This window comes from Salvelinus fontinalis, chromosome 25 (assembly GCF_029448725.1).
Source record: "Salvelinus fontinalis isolate EN_2023a chromosome 25, ASM2944872v1, whole genome shotgun sequence".
Taxonomy (NCBI): domain Eukaryota; kingdom Metazoa; phylum Chordata; class Actinopteri; order Salmoniformes; family Salmonidae; genus Salvelinus; species Salvelinus fontinalis.
The window spans coordinates 29,759,272-29,782,570 of record NC_074689.1 but is presented as its reverse complement, the minus strand read 5'-3'; the positions used below and the strand labels follow the sequence as shown (position 1 = coordinate 29,782,570).

The 23,299-nt window shown below is 42.3% G+C and overlaps 1 protein-coding gene across 2 annotated transcripts in view; it reads left to right on the top strand.

Moving 5' to 3' along the window:
- The window catches only part of LOC129823086 (5'-AMP-activated protein kinase subunit gamma-1-like), a 164,903-nt gene that overhangs the window by 9,617 nt on the left and 131,987 nt on the right, over positions 1-23,299 (top strand). For both annotated transcript variants that reach the window (XM_055881817.1, XM_055881819.1), the window contains exons 2-3: positions 6,886-6,957; positions 19,490-19,772. In XM_055881817.1, the coding sequence (XP_055737792.1) occupies positions 6,886-6,957; positions 19,490-19,772 (355 nt within the window). The remainder of the gene's footprint in view (positions 1-6,885; positions 6,958-19,489; positions 19,773-23,299) is intronic.

The window sequence follows — 23,299 nt, the reverse complement described above, 5'->3', positions numbered from 1 at the left end:
GCTCATCTGCGTGAATGTGCCTTAGGCATGCTGCAAAGAGGCATGAGGACTGCAGATGTGAGATGCCTAAGACAGTGCTACAGGGACAGCTGATCGTCCTCGCAGTGGCAGACCACGTGTAACAACACCTCCACAGGATTGGAACATCCAAACATCACCTGCAACAACGTTGCCTACGTGCACAAACCCACCGTCGCTGGACCCGACAGGACTGGCAAAAAGTGCTCTTCACTGAAGAGTCGCGGTTTTGTCTCACCAGGGGTGATGGTTGGATTCGCGTTTATCGTCGAAGGAATGAGCGTTACACCGAGACCTGTACTCTGGAGCGGGATCGATTTGGAGGTGGAGGGTCTATCATGGTCTGGGGCGGTGTGTCACAGCATCATTCGACTGAGCTTGTTGTCATTGCAGGCAATCTCAATGCTGTGCGTTACAGGGAAGACATCCTCCTCCCTCATGTGGTACCCTTCCTGCAGGCTCATCCTGACATGACCCTCCAGCATGACAATGCCACCAGCCATACTGCTCGTTCTGTGCGTGATTTCCTGCAAGACAGATATGTCAGTGTTCTTCTATGGCCAGTGAAGAGTCCGGATATCAATCCTATTGAGCACGTCTGGGACCTGTTGGATCGGAGGGTGAGGGCTAGGGCCATTCCCCCCAGAAATGTCCGTTAACTTGCAGGTCCCTTTGGTGGAAGAGTGGGGTAACATCTCACAGCAAGAACTGGCAAATCTGGTGCAGTCCATGAGGAGGAGATGCTCTGCAGTACTTAATGCAGCTGGTGGCCACACCAGATACTGACTGTTACTTTTGATTTTGACCCCCCTTTGTTCAGGGACACATTCATCAATTTCTGTTAGTCACATGTCTGTGGAACTTGTTCAGTTTATGTCTCAGTTGTTGAATCTTGTTATGTTCATACAATTATTTACACATTGACAGTGAGAGGACGTTTCTTTTTTTGCAGAGTTTAGTTGCAGAGAGTCCCTGTTATCCTAGATTCAGATCATTCAGACTAGAAAAAAACATCAACCAGATAAGCCAGTCGTGTGAAAAACTTGTCATCGTGCAGACAAATGAAAATTATGGTCGGTAAAGAAAACTTTAAGCTCGTCTTTCAATTTTAAAAAACTTGTCAAAACTTCTTCCCCTTGATAACCAAAACGTCTTTCATGCTGTCAGGCATTCCCTTGGCAGCAAGAGCCTCTCGGTGGATGCTGCAGTCTACCCAAATGCCGTCGGGAGCAACTACTTGCACGTGCGTTACCACCCCACTATGTCTCCGTGTCATGGCTTTTGCGCCATCAGTACAGATACCAGCATGAGCAGCAACTACATTTGGCTACATACGGACCGTTAGTGGAATTCCCACGAGAAAGTAACGATTAATGTGATTGGATGTTAATTGTTTCACTAGGTTACCTGTATTTGACTTTGTGTTGTTATTTCGCTGAACACTAGATGGTTTAATTTGATGTTTTGCAGTGAAACGAGGCTACTCGGGCGAGAAAAAAACCTCACCCAAATGTATAGCCCCGTTGGAAAATATATATGGACTGTTTGAAAATGTGAAGAAAAAATATATAAAAATGTAAAAATAAAATGATATACACTGCCGTTCAAAACTTTGGGGTCACTTAGAAATTTCCTTGTTTTTGAAAGAAAAGCACATTTTTGGTTCTTTAAAATTACATCAAATTGATCTGAAATACAGTGTAGACATTGTTAATGTTGTAAATGACTATTGTAGCTGGAAACAAATGATTTTTAATGGAACATTTACAGAGGCCCATTATCAGCAACCATCACTCCTGTGTTCCAATGGCACGTTGTTAGGTAATCCAAGTTTATCATTTTAAAAGGCTAATTGATCATCAGAAAACCATTTTTCAAGTGTGTTAGCACAGCTGAAACTGTTGTACTGATTAAAGGACCAATAAAACTGTCCTTCTTTAGACTAGTTGAGTATCTGGAGCATCAGCATTTGTGGGTTCGATTACAGGCGCAAAATGGCCAGAAACAAAGACCTGTCTTCTGAAACTCGTCAGTCTATTCTTGTTCTATTCCATGCGAGAAATTGCCAAGAAACTGAAGATCTCGTACAACGCTCTGTACTACTCCGTTCACAGAAGAGCACAAACTGGCCCTAACCAGAATATAAAGAGGAGTGGGAGGCCCTGGTGCACAACTGAGCAAGAGGACAAGTACATTAGAGGGTCCTCAAAGTCCTCAATTCCTCAACGTCAAACATGTCCGAATCAAAATGACCCCAAACTTTTAAACAGTAGTGTATATATATATATATATATATATGTGTGTATATGTGATTCACATTTTTATTTGGCGTCCCCCTACGGCATTGCGCATACCCCTGGGGGTTTGGGAATACCTGCTCTAGGGCAATGGTGTCTAGATGGAATTTGTATTCATGGTCCTGGCAATTGTACCTTTTTTGGAACACCATTATTTTTGTCTTACTGAGATTTACTGTCAGGGCCCAGGTCTGACAGAATCTGTGCAGAAGATCTAAGTGCTGCTGTAGGCCCTCCTTGGTTGGGGACAGAAGCACCAGATCATCAGCAAACAGTAGACATTTGACTTCAGATTCTAGTATGGTGAGGCTGGGATTGTTCTAGTGCCCCCGCAAATTCGTTGATATATATGTTGAAGGGGGTGGGGCATCCCTGTCTCACCCCCTGTCCCTGTGGAAAGAAATGTGTGTTTTTTGCCAATTTTAACCATACACTTGTTGTTTGGGTACATGGATTTTATAATGTTGAATGGTTTTCCCCCAAAATCATTTTCTATCAATTTGTATAGCGGACCCTCATGCCAAATTGAGTTTGTCAATTAGGGTGTGCAGGGTAAATACGTGGTCAGTCATTTGGTAAAAAGCTAATTTCACATTTGCTCAGTACATTGTTTTCGCTGAGGAAATTTATGAGTCTGCTGTTAATGATAATGCAGAGGATTTTCACAAGGTTGCTGTTGACATATATCCCCCAGTTACTGGGATCAAATTTGTCTCCACTTCTGTGGATTGGGCTGATCAGTCCTTGGTCTCTCTCTCTCTCTCAATTCAATTCAATTCAATTGACTTTATTGACATGGCAAGTTCATTATTACTTACATTGTCAAAGTATACATATCGAAAAATAAAAATAAAATATATGTGTATATATATACAAAATATATATAAATAAATGGTGGGACCAACAGCAATAATAATAGTAGTAGTGGACATGGGATTACCATTAATAACAGCTACAACAACAATATTAATCAGAACAACAATACATTAAAGCAATGGTAGTAGACCAGTGTCAACATGACTGAGAAGACATATGACCTGGTATGAAAGACAAAACAAAACTAAGCTAAATGGGAAATATTATCAACATTACTTTGCATTTTTCACTGGCTGTCCCTCAGGTTGTGGCAGGAGGACACATATTTGGCTGCCAAAACTGCACATTTTGGCTTTTCACCCAATAAATCTCTCGCTCTCTCGCTCTCTCGCTCTCTCTCTCTCTCTCTGGTGCTACCCCGGCCCTGCATGTCTAACCTGTCTTCTCCCGGGGACTGGCCTGAGATTCATCAAATAGGATTTGCAAGCGCTTAAGGCAGCACTTTTGTTGACTATCTCATTACAGCATAGTTAAGTACTCGTTAGGCAACACTGGACTAGCCTTGCGCTCAGAGAATGGAAAGGGTAAGGGTATAAGACTTGAGTTGTGATTTTTAAAGCTCAGACAGATTAGCATCGCTGGAGATTGGTTTTTCTCTTGATCCGAAAGACAGACTAATTTTCACGGCTGAGGACAGGTCAAAGTGAGCTCATCTCTTGGGGGAAGGAAGGTTTTTCTCCACTTGTTGTCATTCTTCTCTTGCCTGTATGTAGATAAGAACCCTCAGTGCTCCAGGACCATATGCACAGCAGAGGGGATTTTGCTAGTCGTTCTGCACTTTTGGAGTAGAAGGTAAATTACAAGTGTGTGAGTGTTGAGTTGGGTTTGTGTTCTAGTCTAAGGGTATGCAGAGAGGTAATGGGGATTGGAACATGTGCTTTAGAAGAAAAATCAAAGTCCCTTTGGGTATTTTTGTTACAAGATTCTAAATGTGACTTGCTCAGAATATATAGTTGCTGGATCCACTGTGGGAGTTGTATTCACTGTAGTAGCTGGACCCACTGTAGTAGATGGATCCACTCTAGTAGCTGGACCCACTCTAGTAGCTGGACCCACTCTAGTAGCTGGACCCACTCTAGTAGCTGGACCCACTCTAGTAGCCATTATTTTTCAGATGTAGAATTATTACCCCCCTATATTGTAAACCAGAGGTGGGAAATATAATATTGCCCTACAATGGCAGGTGTAAGTGAGGCTTTTGTTCCAACCAAGCAGTAACACAGCTGATCCCAGGGTCTACAGATGGAAACTGGGGACTACAGATGAAAACTGTCTGGCTGGCTAAGTCTGGCACATTTACAGAAATGTGCCATAATAAATTCCATTCATCACTGTCTTGATTGATGACTGGGATAAGTTGATTAGTAGAAACCGCAGTGTTACTGCTTGCCTGCAATGAAAGCACAAAATCCAATTCAAATCTTCAGTAGTTAATGACTTTTTTGCCATTTGGACGGGGCTGGCCAGTAGCTAACTACTGGAAGTAGACTACTTTTTTGGGATAAATGAAAATAAAATATCAGTGTATGAAAATAGTAGGCAATCATTTCCATTCTTATTCAGAATTAAACCTACCTAATTCTCACATGATACTATTTTTGTGTTTACTCGGCTAAATTATACATTCTGTTAACATTTTACTCCAGAGTGATCTATTTTTGCAATTTGAAGTGTTCAACATTTCTATATGATAATTTTTCACTAAGTAGTTTGGATGTAGTGGTTAAGTAGTGGTTCAGTAAGCTATGTTTCTTAACAGTATCTTTAATGTAGCTCAACTTACAGTGTGAAGTCATTTGTAGTTTGGTAGGCTATATTTTCAGAGTAGCTTCTCCAACACTGCTCCTAGGGTGAGACTCAGGATACATTTCATTTCTTTAAAAGTTTCATTATCTACAATCTTTTTTAAATTTTATATATATAATCATGTGATACAAGATGCAAAATAATACAATCAGGATTAAGCACTATGTTATGGAATTTACTTTCATTGTGTGTAGATGTCATGTGGCCTTCAGAGGAGAGGCCTAACCTGGAGTTGTTGTGTCTTGGGCTGTGTTTTTTCCGTTTTAAGAGTGTGTACTGTAGACAGCAGACACCAAGATGGGGTCCGGCGCAGGTTTCAAGGTTGAACAGATGTTGCCAGACTAGAGTCACTAGAGCTGAAGGTCACCTTGATGGCCGTGATGTCACTGAGGATCTCTGGGAGTTAGGATGTCATTCATTTGTGGCTGTCATCATTAATGGTATTGTGTAGGGACGGGGCTGGCCTTAATTTGTGCACATGATTGATTCACTCAAGATTGGACAGTCAGTTGTCATCAATAACAAGGAGGTATTTGTATCTAGGTAAGATTTGTTCTCCTGACACAATTCTGTTGAGAATGTTCTACATGTATTTTACAGATCAGTAGGGTTCGCATGGCTTGAGTGACACCATTGACCTCTGGCAGGACCCCCCCACCCCCCTTCACAACTGTCTTGTCGCTGTCGATTGAGACAGTGGTCATTTCTAGGGTTCTAAGTGTGATATTTGATTCTCGCTGATTCACGTTTAGTAGGGCTTTAGCATGTTAATGAGGTTTAGCACACTGCACAATGGGACTCATTCCAAGCGGTTCTTTGAGTAGCGTTGTCCATTAAACTCTCCATTCACAGTCCGCTCCATGGAGAAAGAACTCGGAGAGGCATTGTGTGTAAGTTTGCCTTTGATTCTAATATGGATTGTAGTAACCCCCTCACAGCAACGGAAAGCTTGATGTTCTGTGTACTTTATTTTAGGGCTTTAAAACAATATTTATTTATATCTTGAAGAAATGTGTGTGTTTATTTTATGACATACAGTGAGCTCCAAAAGTATTGGGAAAGTGACCATTTTGTTGTTGTTTTGTCTCTGTACACTTTGTATTTGAAATGATACAACGATGTTAAAGTGCAGACTGTCAGCTTTAATTTGAAGGTATTTTCATCCATATTGTGTGAAACGTTTAGAAATGAAAGCACTTTTTGTACATACTTTTTTGTACAAGTTAAGTATTTGGTCCCATTTTAGGGAACTAAAATTATTAAGACAAATTCACTTATGTGTATTAAAGTAGTCAAACGTTAAGTATTTGGTCCCATATTCCTAGCACATGCAATGATTACATCAAGCTTGTGGCTCTACAAACTTGTGGGATGCATTTGCTGTTTGTTTTGGTTGTGTTTCAGATTATTTTGTGCCCAATAGAAGTTAATGGTAGATATTGTATTGTGCCAATTTGGAATCACATTTATTGTAAATAAGAATATAATATGTTTCTAAACACTTCCACATGAATGTGGATGCTACCATGATAACGGATAGTCCTGAATGAAACGTGAATAATGATGAGTGAGAAAGTTACAGACCCACAAATATCATAACCCCAAGACATGCTAACCTCTCACCATTACAATGACAGGGTAGGTTAGATTTTTTTTTTTTTTTTGGGGGGGGGGGGGGGGTATGATATGTGTGCGTCTGTAACTATTTCTAAGGTCTATAATATACATACTTTAGAAATCTAATTTGATGTTATACAAATGGTGGCATGGCAAACAGATTCTGCCACTTTATGTAGTTTGCCTTTGCTGATAAATTATTGAAGGTGAAGGTGGTGGTCTTTTTATACTAATACCCATCTAAACCTGATGCTCTCTCTTTATTCTACAGGACCTCAGCTCGTTTGCCATGCCCTTCATGGAGAGAGATGCCGACCATATAGATACGGACAGCATACGGAAGGTAAAGTGATGTCCCTAGGTACACCCTCATCAGCTCAGTGTACTCTGAGAAAATATCTATATTTATTTTGGAGGAAATGCAGAGATAGTTGGTGTTCATTTAGCCTGGTGATCCAGTTTGGATGTGCTTCAGCCAACTCCTCTCTTGTGATTGTGTCAATGATACTGTGGTTGGCTACAGCAAGTACATTTTTGGACCAGGCTAGGGTTAATCACAAAGGTCATCATTTGGTACTTCAATTCTGTTTTCATTGAGGAAAATAGAAATTAAAAGCATCCCCAACTCAATTAACATAGTCTTGATTTAAACCTCAATCTTTCATCATTACCTATTTAAATTCAGGGAATAGCCCTGACTTCACACTGAAAAAACCCCATGACACCTTTGATATGATGACTGCTCTGTGGGGATAATGTGGTCAGTGACACTGAGGACATAAGCTGAGCCAGACCTGTCAATTAAGAGCCTGGTGCTGAGTCATTGGGTTAGAGCGGGACCTGAGAGCACTGGTGCTGAGTCATTGGGTTAGAGCGGGACCTGAGAGCACTTGTGCTGATGTTACGATGAGCGAAGGGAGGGAACCCAATTGAACACAGCAAAGTGCTGTGAACACAGCAAAGTTGGCAGCAAGGAACAGGGGGACAGGTCCTGGGGGGAATCAAAGGTAATGGTGGTGAGTAATATCCAGAGCAAGGTGGTTGGTGGTAAGATGGGGAACAGGAGACAGGAGCCAGAGAGGTACTGCAAGGAGAGGACAAAAATGATGTGTGTGTGTGTGTGTGTGTGTGTGTGTGTGTGTGTGTGTGTGTGTGTGTGTGTGTGTGTGTGTGTGTGTGTGTGTGTGTGTGTGTGTGTGTGTGTGTGTGTGTGTGTGTGTGTGTGTGTGTGTGTGTGTGTGTGTGTGTGTGAGAGAGAGAGAGAGAGAGAGAGAGAGGAGAGAGAGAGAGAGAGAGAGAGAGAGAGAGAGAGAGAGAGAGAGAGAGAGAGAGAGAGAGAGAGAGAGAGAGAGAGAGAGAGAGAGAGAGAGAGAGAGAGAGAGAGAGAGAGAGAGAGAGAGAGAGAGAGAGAGAGAGAGAGAGAGAGAGAGAGAGAGAGAGAGAGAGAGAGAGAGAGAGAGAGAGAGAGAACACATTTTTCAATTAATAAAGTGTCAGAGATGTCATTAGGAGACATGTTACAGTAGGCCTGCAGGGAGAGAACACAGGGAGTGAACTGAATGTTAGGACAACACCGGATTGACACCAGAGGGCGTAGTGGGAGCAGATGTGACAGTTGAGGAGGGTGACCTATTTTTGAACTCCCACACACAAACTCACCAAGACACATTCTGATAGTTGTACGTGCACACATTTTTCAATTAATAGCGTGGCAGAGATGCCATTAGGAGACATGTTACAGAAGGCCTACCTGTCAATAAAAGGACTGAAGATCTCCCAGGTGGTGCCATTCAGAGATGGATGTCTCATACTTGGCATTGTTCCAAATGCAATCAATAATCTAATTCGTTCCTCTTATCCAGAGTGACTTAAAGGAGCAATTAGGGTTAAGTGCTTTGCACAATGACACATTCAAACCATTGACTTTTTGGTTACTGGCCCAATGCTCTCCAAGGCTACCAGTCTTACACTGTGTTCTAACAACCTAGTCTGGAATGAAGCCTCTTAAAAACTTCTTTGGGAAAGGGGGTCAGTATTGAGTAGCTTGGATGAAAAAGGTGCCCAGAGTAAACTGCTTGTTACCCAGGCCCAGAAGCTATGATATGCATATAACTAGTAGATTTGGATAGAAAACACTCTACAGTTTCCAAAACTGTTAAAATAATGTCTATGAGTATAACAGAACTGATATGGCAGGCGAAAACCTGAGACAAATCCAACCAGGAAGTGGGAAATCTGAGGTTTGTAGTTTCATATAAGTGATTGTCTATCCAATATGCTGTGTCTATGGGGCCAGATTGCACTTCCCAAGGCTTCCAGCAGATGTCAACAGTGTTTAGAAAGTTTTGAGGCTTCTATTGTGGAAGGGGGTCAAATAAGAGCTGTTTCAAGTGGACTAGGCTGAGGCCAATGAGTTGTTTACTGCGCTGTCACGTGGGCGTTTCTGACTTTTGTTGACTCACAATTTGGCGGGTAACTGTATGGCTTGCTTTGGTGGCTGAACGCTGTACTCAGATTATTGAATATTGTGCTTTTGCTGTAGAGCTTTTTTGGATTCTGACACAGCGGTTGCATTAAGAACAAGTTGATCTTTAATTCAATGTAAAACATGTATCTTTCATCAAAGTTTATGATGAGTATTTCTGTTATTTGATGTGGCTCTCTGCAATTTCTTTGGATGTTTTGGAGGCATTTCTGAACATGGCTCCAATGTAACCCTGAGGTTTTTGGATGTAAATAGGAACTTTATCGAACAAAACTTACATGTATTGTGTAACATTGAGTCCTGCGAGTGTCATCTGATGAAGATCGTCAAAGGTTAGTGATTCATTTTATCTATATTTCTGCTTTTTGTGACACCTCTCTTTGGTTGGAAAATGGCTGAATGCTTTCTGTGACTAGGCGCTGTCCTAACATAATGATATGTTGTGCTTTAGCCGTAAAGCCTTTTTGAAATCGGACACTGTGGTTGGATTAACGAGATGGTGTAAAATGGTGTAAAATACTTGTATGTTTGAGGAATTTTAATTATGAGATTTCTGTTGTTTGAATTTGGCGCCCTACAATTTCACTGGCTGTTGTCTAGGTGGGACGCTAGCATCCCGAACGATCCCAGAGAGGTTAACTCTTTGTGTTGTTAGGCCACTGTTGTTAGGCAAAGCAACATCCTAGCACCAATAGGTTCAGTTGAAACCAATAGAAGCCAAACTCATTTAAGTGTAGGGCAAGAGAGCTAGAGGTGAGGTGGCCACCCGCCTTGCCTAATGCTAGATGAAACCGTGCTGTATGGTAGGCCTATACACAGGAGCACAACTTTCACTGGAGCACAACTTTCACTGCGTCCCCCCACATTCTGATATTGCATTTTTGTCCCCCCCAGTTTTATCTTTGGAATGTGATACAAAACGAAGCAACAATGTGCTTTAGAACCATGCGAACGCCTCCGAGCGGAGTGCTTATCCGACCGGATTAAAAAATTAAAAAATGACAAGTATATTTGATGCCCCCCACTTCTAAAACCAAAGTTGCACCCCTGCCTATACATAACCTTGTGCGGTATTGCTTGATTGAAGGTGAGGGTGTGTTGGGATGTGAACAACAGAAAATGCAATGATAGTGGTTCCCTTCTAGTGTAGTCAGTGTTTATATTTACGAGTTAAGTCTTATCTCAGACAGAATCCTCTCTGTGTCGTCCTCCATCTCTCACCTTGGAGCATGAAGCTCCAACTCCTTTTTCCTGGATTTGAAGCGGAAGCTACAGGGACGACTATCAATCAGAGAAAAACAGCAAGGAAACCAGTGAAGGCTGTAGAGAAAGATAAATAAGATGATAGCTTTCAAGGATGTAGAGTGTGGTGGATTATTCCCCTCCCAAGGTTTTACTATATTTAGTACATATCATGTTTTATTCCCATGGTTTCTCATACTGACTGTTGCTTTACCTCGTTGCTGAACTGTGCCTAATACACAACAGTAGGTTTGTTTATAGTAAATATAGCCCCTGCATTGCTTCTCATATTTCTTCCAGATTGTTATTTTCGATTATGTCCTTACCTCAGGCTTGTGTTTTTTCTTTACACACATTTCGGTGTGTGTGTTTGTGCACAAGCATGTGTGTGTGTATTTGTACATATGTTTTTTGTTTTCCTAACTTTGCCATGGGAATGGCTTAAGGTTTGGACATAGGCCAAAAACATGAGGCTGCAATGTCATTTAAATGGAGTATATCAGCATGTTTGTGTAACACCTGAACATGAGAAAGGGTTGGACATTTATCAAATTAAGTAAATAAATATTGTTTTCTCAGTCAGAGTAATAGGCCTAGTGGTTTACAGTTCAAAACCAGCATTACAGTGCAAGAATAACCTGTCCATTCCGACTACCCTTTCCCTTTTAAGGGGTTGAAGCAACTAAGCTACTCTGGCACCAAATGACCGATCTGCACGAAACTTGATATAGCATCTATGGACTAAGGTCTCCCAATATAACATTTTCTAGGCAAGTACCTCAAGCAACATGGACTAATATGGACTAATAAACATTAAAGTGGGAGTGACCTGGTACATAAAAGCTTATAAATCAAGCACGGTTATTCATATTGAAACAAAACTTGATATGCATGTTCCAAACTCTGTCAAGACTCAACATATACAAGAACAATCAGATACACCACATGGTGGCGCTATAATTGCCACATATTTATATCTATTGATCTGTTTGACTCAGAGTCATGGAATTGGCACACATGCTCAGGGATGTGAGTCTAAATAACCTGAGGAGTATGGTTATGTTTGGCTGCATGGTGGAGATGTTGGACAGGGGAAAACATTAATGTAAGCTCATTGGCTGATAGTGGCCATGTTGTTTAAGCTACAGTCTTGTAAAATGTTGCGTTTAAAGACGTGCGTCTATAGATGCTATATACTAAACCTGGTGCCGATCCTTCCAATAGTTCTGGAAAAGAAGACGTTTAACATCATTAAAACGGGTCCAAAATCCATCAAAAGCGTATCACATGATCTGTTTGATTTGAGTTGTGATATTTGGCAGGCATGTTGAGTACAGAAGTAGCTCATCCAAAGGCAACTAGTAAATATTGTCCAAATGGTGGCGCTGTGGTGCTATAGGGCTTGAACCCCACCATAGCTGCTTGCAGCTTCTGTATATTCTCAGTATAATGTTCTTCATATAATTCTCTATACTGTTACTGCATGCCTTAAAAGCTTATGCGTGTGATTTGATGCAACCCTGAAGCCATCTATGTCCATAGGTACATTAATATGTATAAATGGGAAGGCTGAGTCACTCCTCACATTGATTATATTTTTTAATTATCATATTTTTTTAATCTACTCCAATGCCATCACCAGCCTTTAGCTCTAATCTCTCGTCGTTAATGGACTATTTGCCCCCAAGTCGGGAGCTTGAACTTGGCTTGAACATTGTAATTATTGAGCGAAGACCTAATCTCGGTTAACTCAGGACTAAAATCTTTGTTTACATAGTCTGTCAACGAGAAGATCTACAATACATTTCTGGGAATCGTCTTGTTATCCCAGAAACTCTCAGGCATAACAGACTCTTCTTTGCATTATTAGATAATGATAATGAACAGTTTGCATTAATAAAAGCTTTTGATGCACCTCCCTCTCTAACTCGGCTGCTTACTGAAAGGGGCAAGTTTAGTAGACCTTTTGGCACGGAAATTCATATTTTAAATTATTTGAAGAATGTCCCTGATTTCGAATGGAGAGGAGAGCTGGATGATATGAACCAAAATCCATATCACGATAAATTGACTGAATTATCACAATAACGATGAATTGAACCATAAATGTATAGCATAAGTGTGCACCTCAATATTTGTTTTATATTACCCTTAAAACCCTCTACAGTCTAGGCCCTGTCATGTAGTAACCAAAAAGGTGTTAAACAAATCAAAATAGATTTTAAATTCTCAACCACCTTCATGAGGTAGTCACCCTGAATACATTTCAATTAACAGGTGTGCCTTGTTAAAAGGACATTTATGGAATCTCTTTCCCTCTAAGGGATAGGTGTCCCCCCTGTGGGACGGTTAGGCTAACATAGGCTAATGTGATTAGCATGAGGTTGTCCAAACTTTTGACAGGTACAAAAAATACGAGCAGGCCTTTCTAATCGACCTGGCCCGGGTACCCTGGAAGGATATTGACCTCATCCCGTCAGTTGAGGATGCCTGGTCATTCTTTAAAAGTTACTTCCTCACCATATTAGACAAGCATGCTCCGTTCAAAAAATGCAGAACCAAGAACAGATATAGCCCTTGGTTCACTCCAGACCTGACTGCCCTCGACCAGCACAAAAACATCCTGTGGCGAACTGCAATAGCATCGAAGAGCCCCCGCGATATGCAACTGTTCAGGGAAGTCAGGAACCAATACACGCAGTCAGTCAGGAAAGCAAAGGCCAGCTTTTTCAAGCAGAAATTTGCATCCTGTAGCTCTAACTCCAAAAAGTTCTGGGATACTGTAAAGTCCATGGAAAACAAGAGCACCTCCTCCCAGCTGCCCACTGCACTGAGGCTAGATAACACGGTCACCACTGATAAGTCCGTGATAATCGAAAACTTCAACAAACATTTCTCAATGGCTGGCCATGCCTTCCACCTGGCGACTCCAACCTTGGCCAACAGCCCCGCCCCCCCCGCTGCTACTCGCCCAAGCCTCCCCAGCTTCTCCTTTACCCATATCCAGATAGCAGATGTCCTGAAAGAGCTGGAAAACCTGGACCCATACAAATCAGCTGGGCTTGACAATCTGGACCCCCTATTTCTGAAACTGTCCGCCGCCATTGTCGCACCCCCTATTACCAGCCTGTTCAACCTCTCCTTCGTATCATCTGAGATCCCCAAGGATTGGAAAGCTGCCGCTGTCATCCCCCTCTTCAAAGGGGGAGACACCCTGGACCCAAACTGTTACAGACCTATATCCATCCTGCCCTGCCTAGCTAAGGTCTTCGAAAGCCAAGTCAACAAACAGATCACTGACCATCTCGAATCCCACCGTACCTTCTCCGCTGTGCAATCCGGTTTCCGAGCCGGTCACGGGTGCACCTCAGCCACGCTCAAGGTACTAAACGATATCATAACTGCCATCGATAAAAGACATTACTGTGCAGCCGTCTTCATCGACCTGGCCAAGGCTTTCGACTCTGTCAATCACCATATTCTTATCGGCAGACTCAATAGCCTCGGTTTTTCTAATGACTGCCTTGCCTGGTTCACCAACTACTTTGCAGACAGAGTTCAGTGTGTCAAATCGGAGGGCATGTTGTCCGGTCCTCCGGCAGTCTCTATGGGGGTACCACAGGGTTCAATTCTCGGGCCGACTCTTTTCTCTGTATACATCAATGATGTTGCTCTTGCTGCGGGCGATTCCCTGATCCACCTCTACGCAGACGACACCATTCTGTATACTTCCGGCCCTTCCCTGGACACTGTGCTATCTAACCTCCAAACGAGCTTCAATGCCATACAACACTCCTTCCGTGGCCTCCAACTGCTCTTAAACGCTAGTAAAACCAAATGCATGCTTTTCAACCGTTCGCTGCCTGCACCCGCACGCCCGACTAGCATCACCACCCTGGACGGTTCCGACCTAGAATATGTGGACATCTATAAGTACCTAGGTGTATGGCTAGACTGCAAACTCTCCTTCCAGACTCATATCAAACATCTCCAATCCAAAATCAAATCTAGAGTCGGCTTTCTATTCCGGAACAAAGCCTCCTTCACTCACGCCGCCAAACTTACCCTAGTAAAACTGACTATCCTACCGATCCTCGACTTCGGCGATGTCATCTACAAAATAGCTTCCAATACTCTACTCAGCAAACTGGATGCAGTTTATCACAGTGCCATCCGTTTTGTTACTAAAGCACCTTATACGACCCACCACTGCGACCCGTATGCCCTAGTCGGCTGGCCCTCGCTACATGTTCGTCGTCAGACCCACTGGCTCCAGGTCATCTACAAGGCTATGCTAGGTAAAGTGCCGCCTTATCTCAGTTCACTGGTCACGATGGCTACACCCACCCGTAGCACGCGCTCCAGCAGGTGTATCTCACTGATCATCCCTAAAGCCAATACCTCATTTGGACGCCTTTCCTTCCAGTTCTCTGCTGCCTGCGACTGGAACGAATTGCAAAAATCTCTGAAGTTGGAGACTTTTATCTCCCTCAACAACTTTAAAAATCTGCTATCCGAGCAGCTAACCGATCGCTGCAGCTGTACATAGTCCATCTGTAAACTACCCACCCAATTTACCTACCTCACCCCCATACTGCTTTTATTTATTTACTTTTCTGCTCTTTTGCACACCAGTATCTCTTCTTGCACATGATCATCTGATGATTTACCACTCCAGTGTTAATCTGCTAAATTGTAATTATTCGATTTATTGCCTACCTCATGCCTTTTGCACACATTGTATATAGATTCTCTTTTTTCTACCATGTTATTGACTTGTTTATTGTTTACTCCATGTGTAACTCTGTGTTGTTGTCTGTTCACACTGCTATGCTTTATCTTGGCCAGGTCGCAGTTGCAAATGAGAACTTGTTCTCAACTAGCCTACCTGGTTAAATAAAGGTGAAATAAAAATAAAAAATAAACATATACATATTGTGCATGGCACAAGTAATTTTTCCAACAATTGTTAATTTACAGATTATTTCACTTATAATTCACTGTATCACAATTCCAGTGGGTCAGAAGTTTACATAAACTAAGTTGACTGTGCCTTTAAACAGCTTGTAAAATTCCAGAAAAGGATGTCATGGCTTTAGAACCTTCTGATATGCTAATTGACATCATTTGACTCAATTGGAGGTGTACCTGTGGATGCATTTCAAGGCCTACCTTCAAACTCAATGCCTCTCTGCTTGACTTCAGAAAAAAAATTGGAGACCTCCACAAGTCTGGTTCATCCTTGGGAGCAATTTCCAAATGCCTGAAGGTACCACGTTCATCTGTACAAACAATAGTACGCAAGTGTAAACACCATGGGACCAAGCAGCATTCATACCGCTCAGGAAGGACATGCATTCTGTCTCCTAGAGATGAACGTACTTTGGTGCCAAAGTGCAAATCAATCCCAGAACAACAGCAAAGGACCTTTTGAAGATGCAGGAGAAAACAGGTACAAAAGTATCTATATCCACAGTTAAACAATGTCCTATATCAACATAACTTGAAAGGCCACTCAGCAAGGAAGAATCCACTGCTCCAAAACCTGCATAAAAAAGCCAGACTACGGTTTGCAACTGTACATGGGGACAAAGATCGTACTTTTTGTAGAAATGTCCTCTGGTCTGATGAAACAAAAATAGAATTGTTTGGCCATAATGACCCTCGTTATGTTTGGAGGAAAAAGGGGGATGCTTGCAAGCTGAAGAACACCATCCCAACCGTGAAGCATGGGGGTGGCAGCATCATGTTGTGGGGGTGCTTTGCTGCAAGAGAGACTGGTGCACTTCACAAAATAGATGGCATCATGAAAATGGAAAATTATGTGGATGTATTGAAGCAACATCTCAAGACATCAGTCAGGAAGTTAAAGCTTGGTTGAAAATGGGTCTTCCAAATGGACATTGACCCCAAGCATACTTCCAAAGCTGTGGGAAAATGGCTTAAAGACAACAAAGTCAAGGTATTGGAGTGGCCATCACAAAGCCTTGACCTCAATCCCATAGAAAATGTGTGGGCAGAACTGAAAAAGCGTGTGCGAGCAAGGAAGCCTACAAACCTGACTCAGTTACACCAGCTCTGTCAGGAGGAATGGGCCAAAATTCACCCAACTTATCGTGGGAAGCTTGTGGAAGGCTACCCAAAACGTTTGACCCAAGTGAAACAATTTAAAGGCAATGCTACCAAATACTAATGGAGTGTATGTAAACTTCTGACCCACTGGGAATGTGATGAAATAAATAAAATATGAAAGAAATCATTATTTCTACTATTATTCTGACATTTCACATTCTTAAAATAAAGTGGTGATCCTAACTGATCTAGGTCAGGGATTTTTTTCTAGGATTAAATGTCAGGAATGGAGTTTATATGTATTTGGCTAAGGTGTATGTAAACTTCTGACTTCAACTGTATATTAACCTCTTTTTTTGGCATTAAACTATCTCCATATATACTTCCATTCATAAAAAAAAACTGGTACCATTCAGACGAGGCTTATGGGAATCCTAGAGCAAAACAACCGACATGTACGTGTTTGTGAGAGTCTCACCTTTCCACAGAGGGGTCATATTAGGGTGTAGCCCCAACTGTTTGGACGCTCCAGACAGAAGTTGGCAGATTGGCTGTACCGACTTCAGATGAGTCCCAAGACGCTTGTTGGATCATAGAACAAAACAGAGAACGCCATCATGTTCGTGAGAGTCTCACCTTTCCATAAAGTTTTGGGCTTGTGGGCCGTCTCAAACACTGCTCTAGCTCTGCCACCTTTCACTGCAGATGCGGAAGTGTGACATTGGCGGATGTGTTGGATTGAGTGCAAATGCAATGCAAAAAAAAACATATCTTTAGTTTAAATTGACAAATTTTGATGGGATTTTTTTATTACACTATTTAGATTTCCGCGGGTCCACGGAAATCGCCTGTAGGGGGTAACTACTACTCCTACTTTGAATATTGTAGATATCAATTTCCCCATCAACAAACACCCATAGCAAACTTATTACATTTGAAACTTCACATTTCTCTAGTAGGGCCCTATAGGTTATTAATTGGAATTAACTATATCAGCAAATTGTCCATGATAAGTGGTCGGTTTGTTGGGTATCGATAACTGTTGGTTTATTTCCCAGCTTTAGTTCGTAGTCCTGCTAATAATCAATACTCTATCTATCTGACCAGGAAAACATTACAAGAAACTTGTAAATCAGGACAGCATTTTTGTGGCATTGAACCCACTTTTTAGGCTTCACAAAGTCCCTGCCTTTGTGTATTGAAGATTGGACACCCCCATGAATGGTAGAGTGATAGAAAACCAGGTTTAATATGTTTTCTTGATTGTATCTATCTCTTGAAACAGATAGTGGGAGCTATTTCCTCTTAATAAGGAATGGCATGAAATAACATTTGAGTAGTTGAATAGCTATATAGAATTGTGCATTTTGTGTATATTAGAGTTTCAAGCTACTTTTCTGTGATGTACCTACATCAATGTCTTGCCACAGTAACTTCAGAATATGCACAATTACACTAGATTAAAATTTGTACTGTAGATTCTGGACTGATGTAACATGGGAATTATGGCTTTAGAAAATATTCACTCACGGAATATTAACCTGTCAAACATAGTCTGGATCTTAATCGACACTCTCTCAGCTCGCTGCTGTGGGGCTGTGTTGTCAAAAGAGAGTAGAAAAAAAACACATTACCTGCAAAGCAATCGGTTAACTTCTTACGGCTGGGGGCAGTATTGAGTACCTTAGATGAATAAGGTGCCCAGAGTAAACTGCCTGCTACTCAGTCCCAGAAGCTAATATATGCATATTATTAGATTCGATTTGGATAGAAAACACTCTGAAGTTTCTAAAACTGTTTGAATGATGTCTGTGAGTATAACAGAACTCATGTGGCAGGCAAAAACCTGAGAAAAAATCCAACCAGGAAGTGGGAAATCTGAGGTTTGTAGGTTTGCCTATCCAATATACAGGATCTATGGGGTCATATTGCACTTCCTAAGGCTTCCACTAGATGTCAACAGTCTTTAGAACCTTGTTTGATGCTTCTATTGTGAAGAATGAGAGAAGGAGAGCTCTTTGAGTCAGGTGTCTGGTATGAGCTGGTCATGTGCGCTCCCGTGAGAGCGACCTGCGTTCCATCGCATTTCTGAAGACAAAGGAATTCTCCGTTTGAAACATTTTTGAAGATTTATGTTAAAAACATCCTAAATATTGATTCTTTACATCGTTTGACATGTTTCTACAAACTGTAATGGAATTTTTTGACTTTCCGTCTGACCTGCGCGTCATCAATTTGGATTTTGGAACTAAACGCGCGAACAAAAAGGAGATATTTGGACATAAATTATGGACGTTATCGAACAAAACAAACATTTATTGTGGAACTGAGATTCCTGGGAGTGCATTCTGATAAAGATCATCAAAGGTAAGTGAATATTTATAATACTATTTCTGACTTCTGTTGATTCCACAACATGGCGGATATCTCTATGGCTTGTTTGGGCTCTGAGCGCTGTACTCAGATTATAGCATGGTGTGCTTTTTCCATAAAGTTTTTTTGAAATCTGACACAACGGTTGCATTAAGGAGAAGTTTATCTAAAATTCCATGTAAAACACTTGTATCTTTTATCAATGTTTATGAGTATTTCTGCAAATTGATGTGACTCTGCAAAATCACTGGATGTTTTGGAGGCAAAACATTACTGAACATAACGCGCCAATGTAAACTAAGATTATTGGATATAAATATGAACTTTATCGAACAAAACATACATGTATTGTGTAACATGAAGTCTTATGAGTGTCATCTGATGAAGATCATCAAAGGCTGCTTTTGGTGACTCCTCTCTTTGGCTGGAAAAATGGCTGTGCTTTTCTGTGACTAGGTACTGACCTAACATAATCGTTTGGTGTGCTTTCGTCGTAAAGCCTTTTTGAAATCGGACACTGTGGCTGGATTTACAACAAGTTTATCTTTAAAATGGTGTAAAATACTTGTATGTTTGAGGAATTTTAATTATGAGATTTCTGTTGTTTGAATTTGGCGCCCTGCACTTTCACTGGCTGTTGTCAAGTCGATCCCGTTAACGGGATCTCAGACGTAATAAGTTAACTCTTTGTTTTCTCCCTCAGGGTGGAGGGAGTTGTCACTCAGTAAGCCCGACGAAAGGTTTCTTCACCCGGGGACCCTTCAGTCGGCCCTCCAGTCCCAAGTCAGCCCCTGCCAGGACCAAGAACAGCCCAGGCTCCCCCAAAACCATCTCCCCCTACCCTTCGTCCCAACAGGACTCCCCACCCAAGTCGTCTCGTCGCCTGAGCTTCAGTGGCATCTTCCGCTCCTCCTCCAGGGACTCTACCTCTAACTCCACCTCCACCTCTCCCGTCAGTGTCAAGCTCTTCTCCAGGGCCAGGAAAGGTAAGGCCAGTTGCTCTGTGTGTAACAGGGTTGGTTCAGTGGACCACGCTCGCATGATCTTGAACCTTCTCTGAAACCTGGAGAGTTGTGTTAGCTCCCCGACTTAATGCCTAGGCTTTAGCTCAAAAGGCTAATATAGTACAGTCGCACTCGGGAGACCTGGATTCGAACTCTGGTCAGTCCCATATGTGCAATATGTGTCTGAAGGGCGGGAACGGAATACAAACTACAGCATAGCTCAAGTTGTTCCTCTGCTGCTGTGGTAGTTAGTGTTTGTGTACTTTTAGGTTGTTTTAGTAGATGGAAATGCCTGCGTTGTCTATTGGGCAAGTGGTTGAGGGGGGTGATGCTCGTTCCTGTTGGTTGTGACGGGTCAACCCTGTGGATATGCTGCCATATGGGTATGATTGTGATATTCATCATCATTTCACACAAAATAAGTAATTTAGTTGCGTTCAATCATGACATTCCTTTTTCTTCTATAGTCTACAGCAGGGTTCCCCAACTGGTGGCCCGAATTTGGCCCGCAGATGGTTTCTGAGCAAAAAAAATATATATATATTTTTTAATGATTATCATTTTTTTGTGTTGGACACAAAATCAAATCAAATCAAATGTATTTATAAAGCTTCTTACATCAGCTGAAATCTCAAAGTGCTGTACAGAAACCCAGCCTCAAACCCCAAACAGCAAGCAATGCATGCGTAGAATCATGAGGAGTCCTCTTCTGGCTGTGCCGGGTGGAGATTATAAGAGAACATTGCCAAGATGTTCAAATGTTCATATATGATCAGCAGGGTCAAATAATCACAGTGGATGTCGAGGGTGCAACAGGTCAGCACCTCAGGAGTAAATGTCAGTTGGCTTTTCGTAGCCGATCATTCAGAGTATCTCTACCGCTCCTACTGTCTCTAGAGAGTTGAAAACAGCAGGTCTGGGACAGGTAGCACGTCCGGTGAACAGGTCAGGGTTCCATAGCCGCAGGCAGAACAGTTGGAACTGGAGCAGCAGCACGGCCAGGTGGACTGGGGACAGCAAGGAGTCATCCGGCCAGGTAGTCCTGAGGAATGGTCCTAGGGCTCAGGTCCTCCGAGAGAGAGAAAGAAAGAAAGAGAGAAAGAAAGAAAGAAAGAGTGAAAGAAAGAAAGAAAGAAAGAAAGAAAGAGAGAGAAAGAAAGAGAGAGAATTAGAGAGAGCATACTTAAATTCACACAGGACACCGGATAAGACAGGAGAAATACTCCAGATATAACAGACTGACCTTAGCCCCCCGACACATAAACTACTGCAGCATAAATACTGGAGGCTGAGATAGGAGGGGTCGGGAGACACTGTGGCCCAATCCGACGATACCCCCGGACAGGGCCAAACAGGCAGGATATAACCCCACCCACTTTTCCAAAGCACAGCCCCCACACCACTAGAGGGATATCTTCAACCACCAACTTACCATCCTGAGACAAGGCTGAGTATAGCCCACAAAGATCTCCGCCACGGCACAACCCAAGGGAGGGCTCCAACCCAGACAGGAAGATCACGTCAGTGACTCAACCCACTCAAGTGACTCACCCCTCCTAGGGACGGCATGAAAGAGCATCAGTAAGCCAGTGACTCAGCCCCTGTAATAGGGTTAGAGGCAGAGAATCCCAGTGGAGAGAGGGGAACCGGCCAGGCACAGACAGCAAGGGCGGTTCGTTGCTCCAGTGCCTTTCCGTTCACCTTCACACTCCTGGGCCAGACTATACTCAATCATATGACCTACTGAAGAGATGAGTCTTCAATAAAGACTTAAAGATTGAGACCAAGTCTGCGTCTCTCACATGGGTAGGCAGACCATTCCATACAAATGGAGCTCTATAGGAGAAAGCCCTGCCTCCAACTGTTTGCTTTGAAATTCTAGGGACAGGCCTGCATCTTGTGACCGTAGCGTACGTGTAGGTATGTACGGCAGGACCAAATCGTAAAGATAGGTAGGAGCAAGCCCATGTAATGCTTTGTAGGTTAGCAGTAAAACCTTGAAATCAGCCCTTGCCTTAACAGGAAGCCAGTGTAGAGAGGCTAGCACTGGAGTAATATGACCAAATTTTGGGGTTCTAGTCAAGATTCTAGCAGCCGTGTTTAGAACTAACAGAAGTTTATTTAGTGCTTTATCCGGGTAGCCGGGAAGTAGATCTGTCACGCCCTGGCCTTAGTATTCTTTGTTTTCTTTATTATTTTAGTTAGGTCAGGGTGTGACATGGGGAATGTTTGTGTTTTGTTGTTTTTGGGTGATTCTATGGTAAAGGGGTTGTTGGGTGTAGTATATGGGTTTGTGTTGAGTACAGGTGTCTAGCGTTGTCTATGTATGTTTAGTTGTCTAGGAGAGTCTATGGTTACCTGAATGAGTTCCCAATTAGAGACAGCTGATTTCGGTTGTCTCTGATTGGGAGCCTTATTTAGGGTAGCCATAGGCTTTCATTTGTGGTGAGTAGTTGTCTATGTGATACGTTTGTAGCCAGTGTGTGCACATCGTTGTTTAGCTTCACGATCGTTTTCTTGTTTTGTTTAAGTGTTTTTGTTTCGTTTGCCTTCTTCGTTTAATAAAAAGGAGATGGCTTATTTTCCTAAAGCTGCGTTTTGGTCCATCAATCCTCCACACGATCGTGACAAGATCATTGCAGTAGTCTAACCTAGAAGTGACAAAAGCATGGATACATTTTTCTGCATCATTTTTGGACAGAAAGTGTCTGATTTTTGCAATGTTACGTAGATGGAAAAAAGCTGTCCTTGAAACAGTCTTAATATGTTTGTCAAATGAGAGATCAGGGTCCAGAGTAACGCCGAGGTCCTTCACAGTTTTATTTGAGACAACTGTACAACCATCAAGATTAAAAGATTGTAGAAACACCAGGAAATCAGCTACAATTAATTTTAATTTAAGAAATCTGTTCCCAAGTATTCCCACGCAAATATTTATTTTATTTTAAATTGATCCTTTGTTTAACTAGGCAAGGAAGTTGAGAACAAATTCTTATTGACAATGATGGCCTACACCGGCCAAACACGGACAACTGTGCGCCGCCCTATGGGACTCCCAATCACGGCTGGTTGTGATACAGCCTGGATTTGAATCGGGGTGTCTGTAGTGACACCTCAATCACTGAGATGCAGTGCCTTAGACCGCTGCGCCGCTCAGCAGTGTAATAATAGAGAGACACGTGATCGTATACAAATGTAAGCAAGGTTTGAAATGATTATGTTTTAGTCAAGCATTATATCTGTTTGGGCTTCTTGCGGTCAATTTGCAGTCTACAAATGATTTGTAATTTTGTTCCGGCCCCCCGACCATTCGCTGCTGCTGAATCTAGTTGATGATCCCTGGTCTAGAACAGTGTTTCCCAACCCTGGTCCTCGAGTACCCCCAACAGTACACAGTTTTGCGGTAGCCCTTGTCAAACACACCTCATTTAACTCATTGAGGGCTTGATGATTAGCTGACAAGTTGAATCAGGCTGACAATAAAATGTATGCTGTTGTGGGCAGGGGCG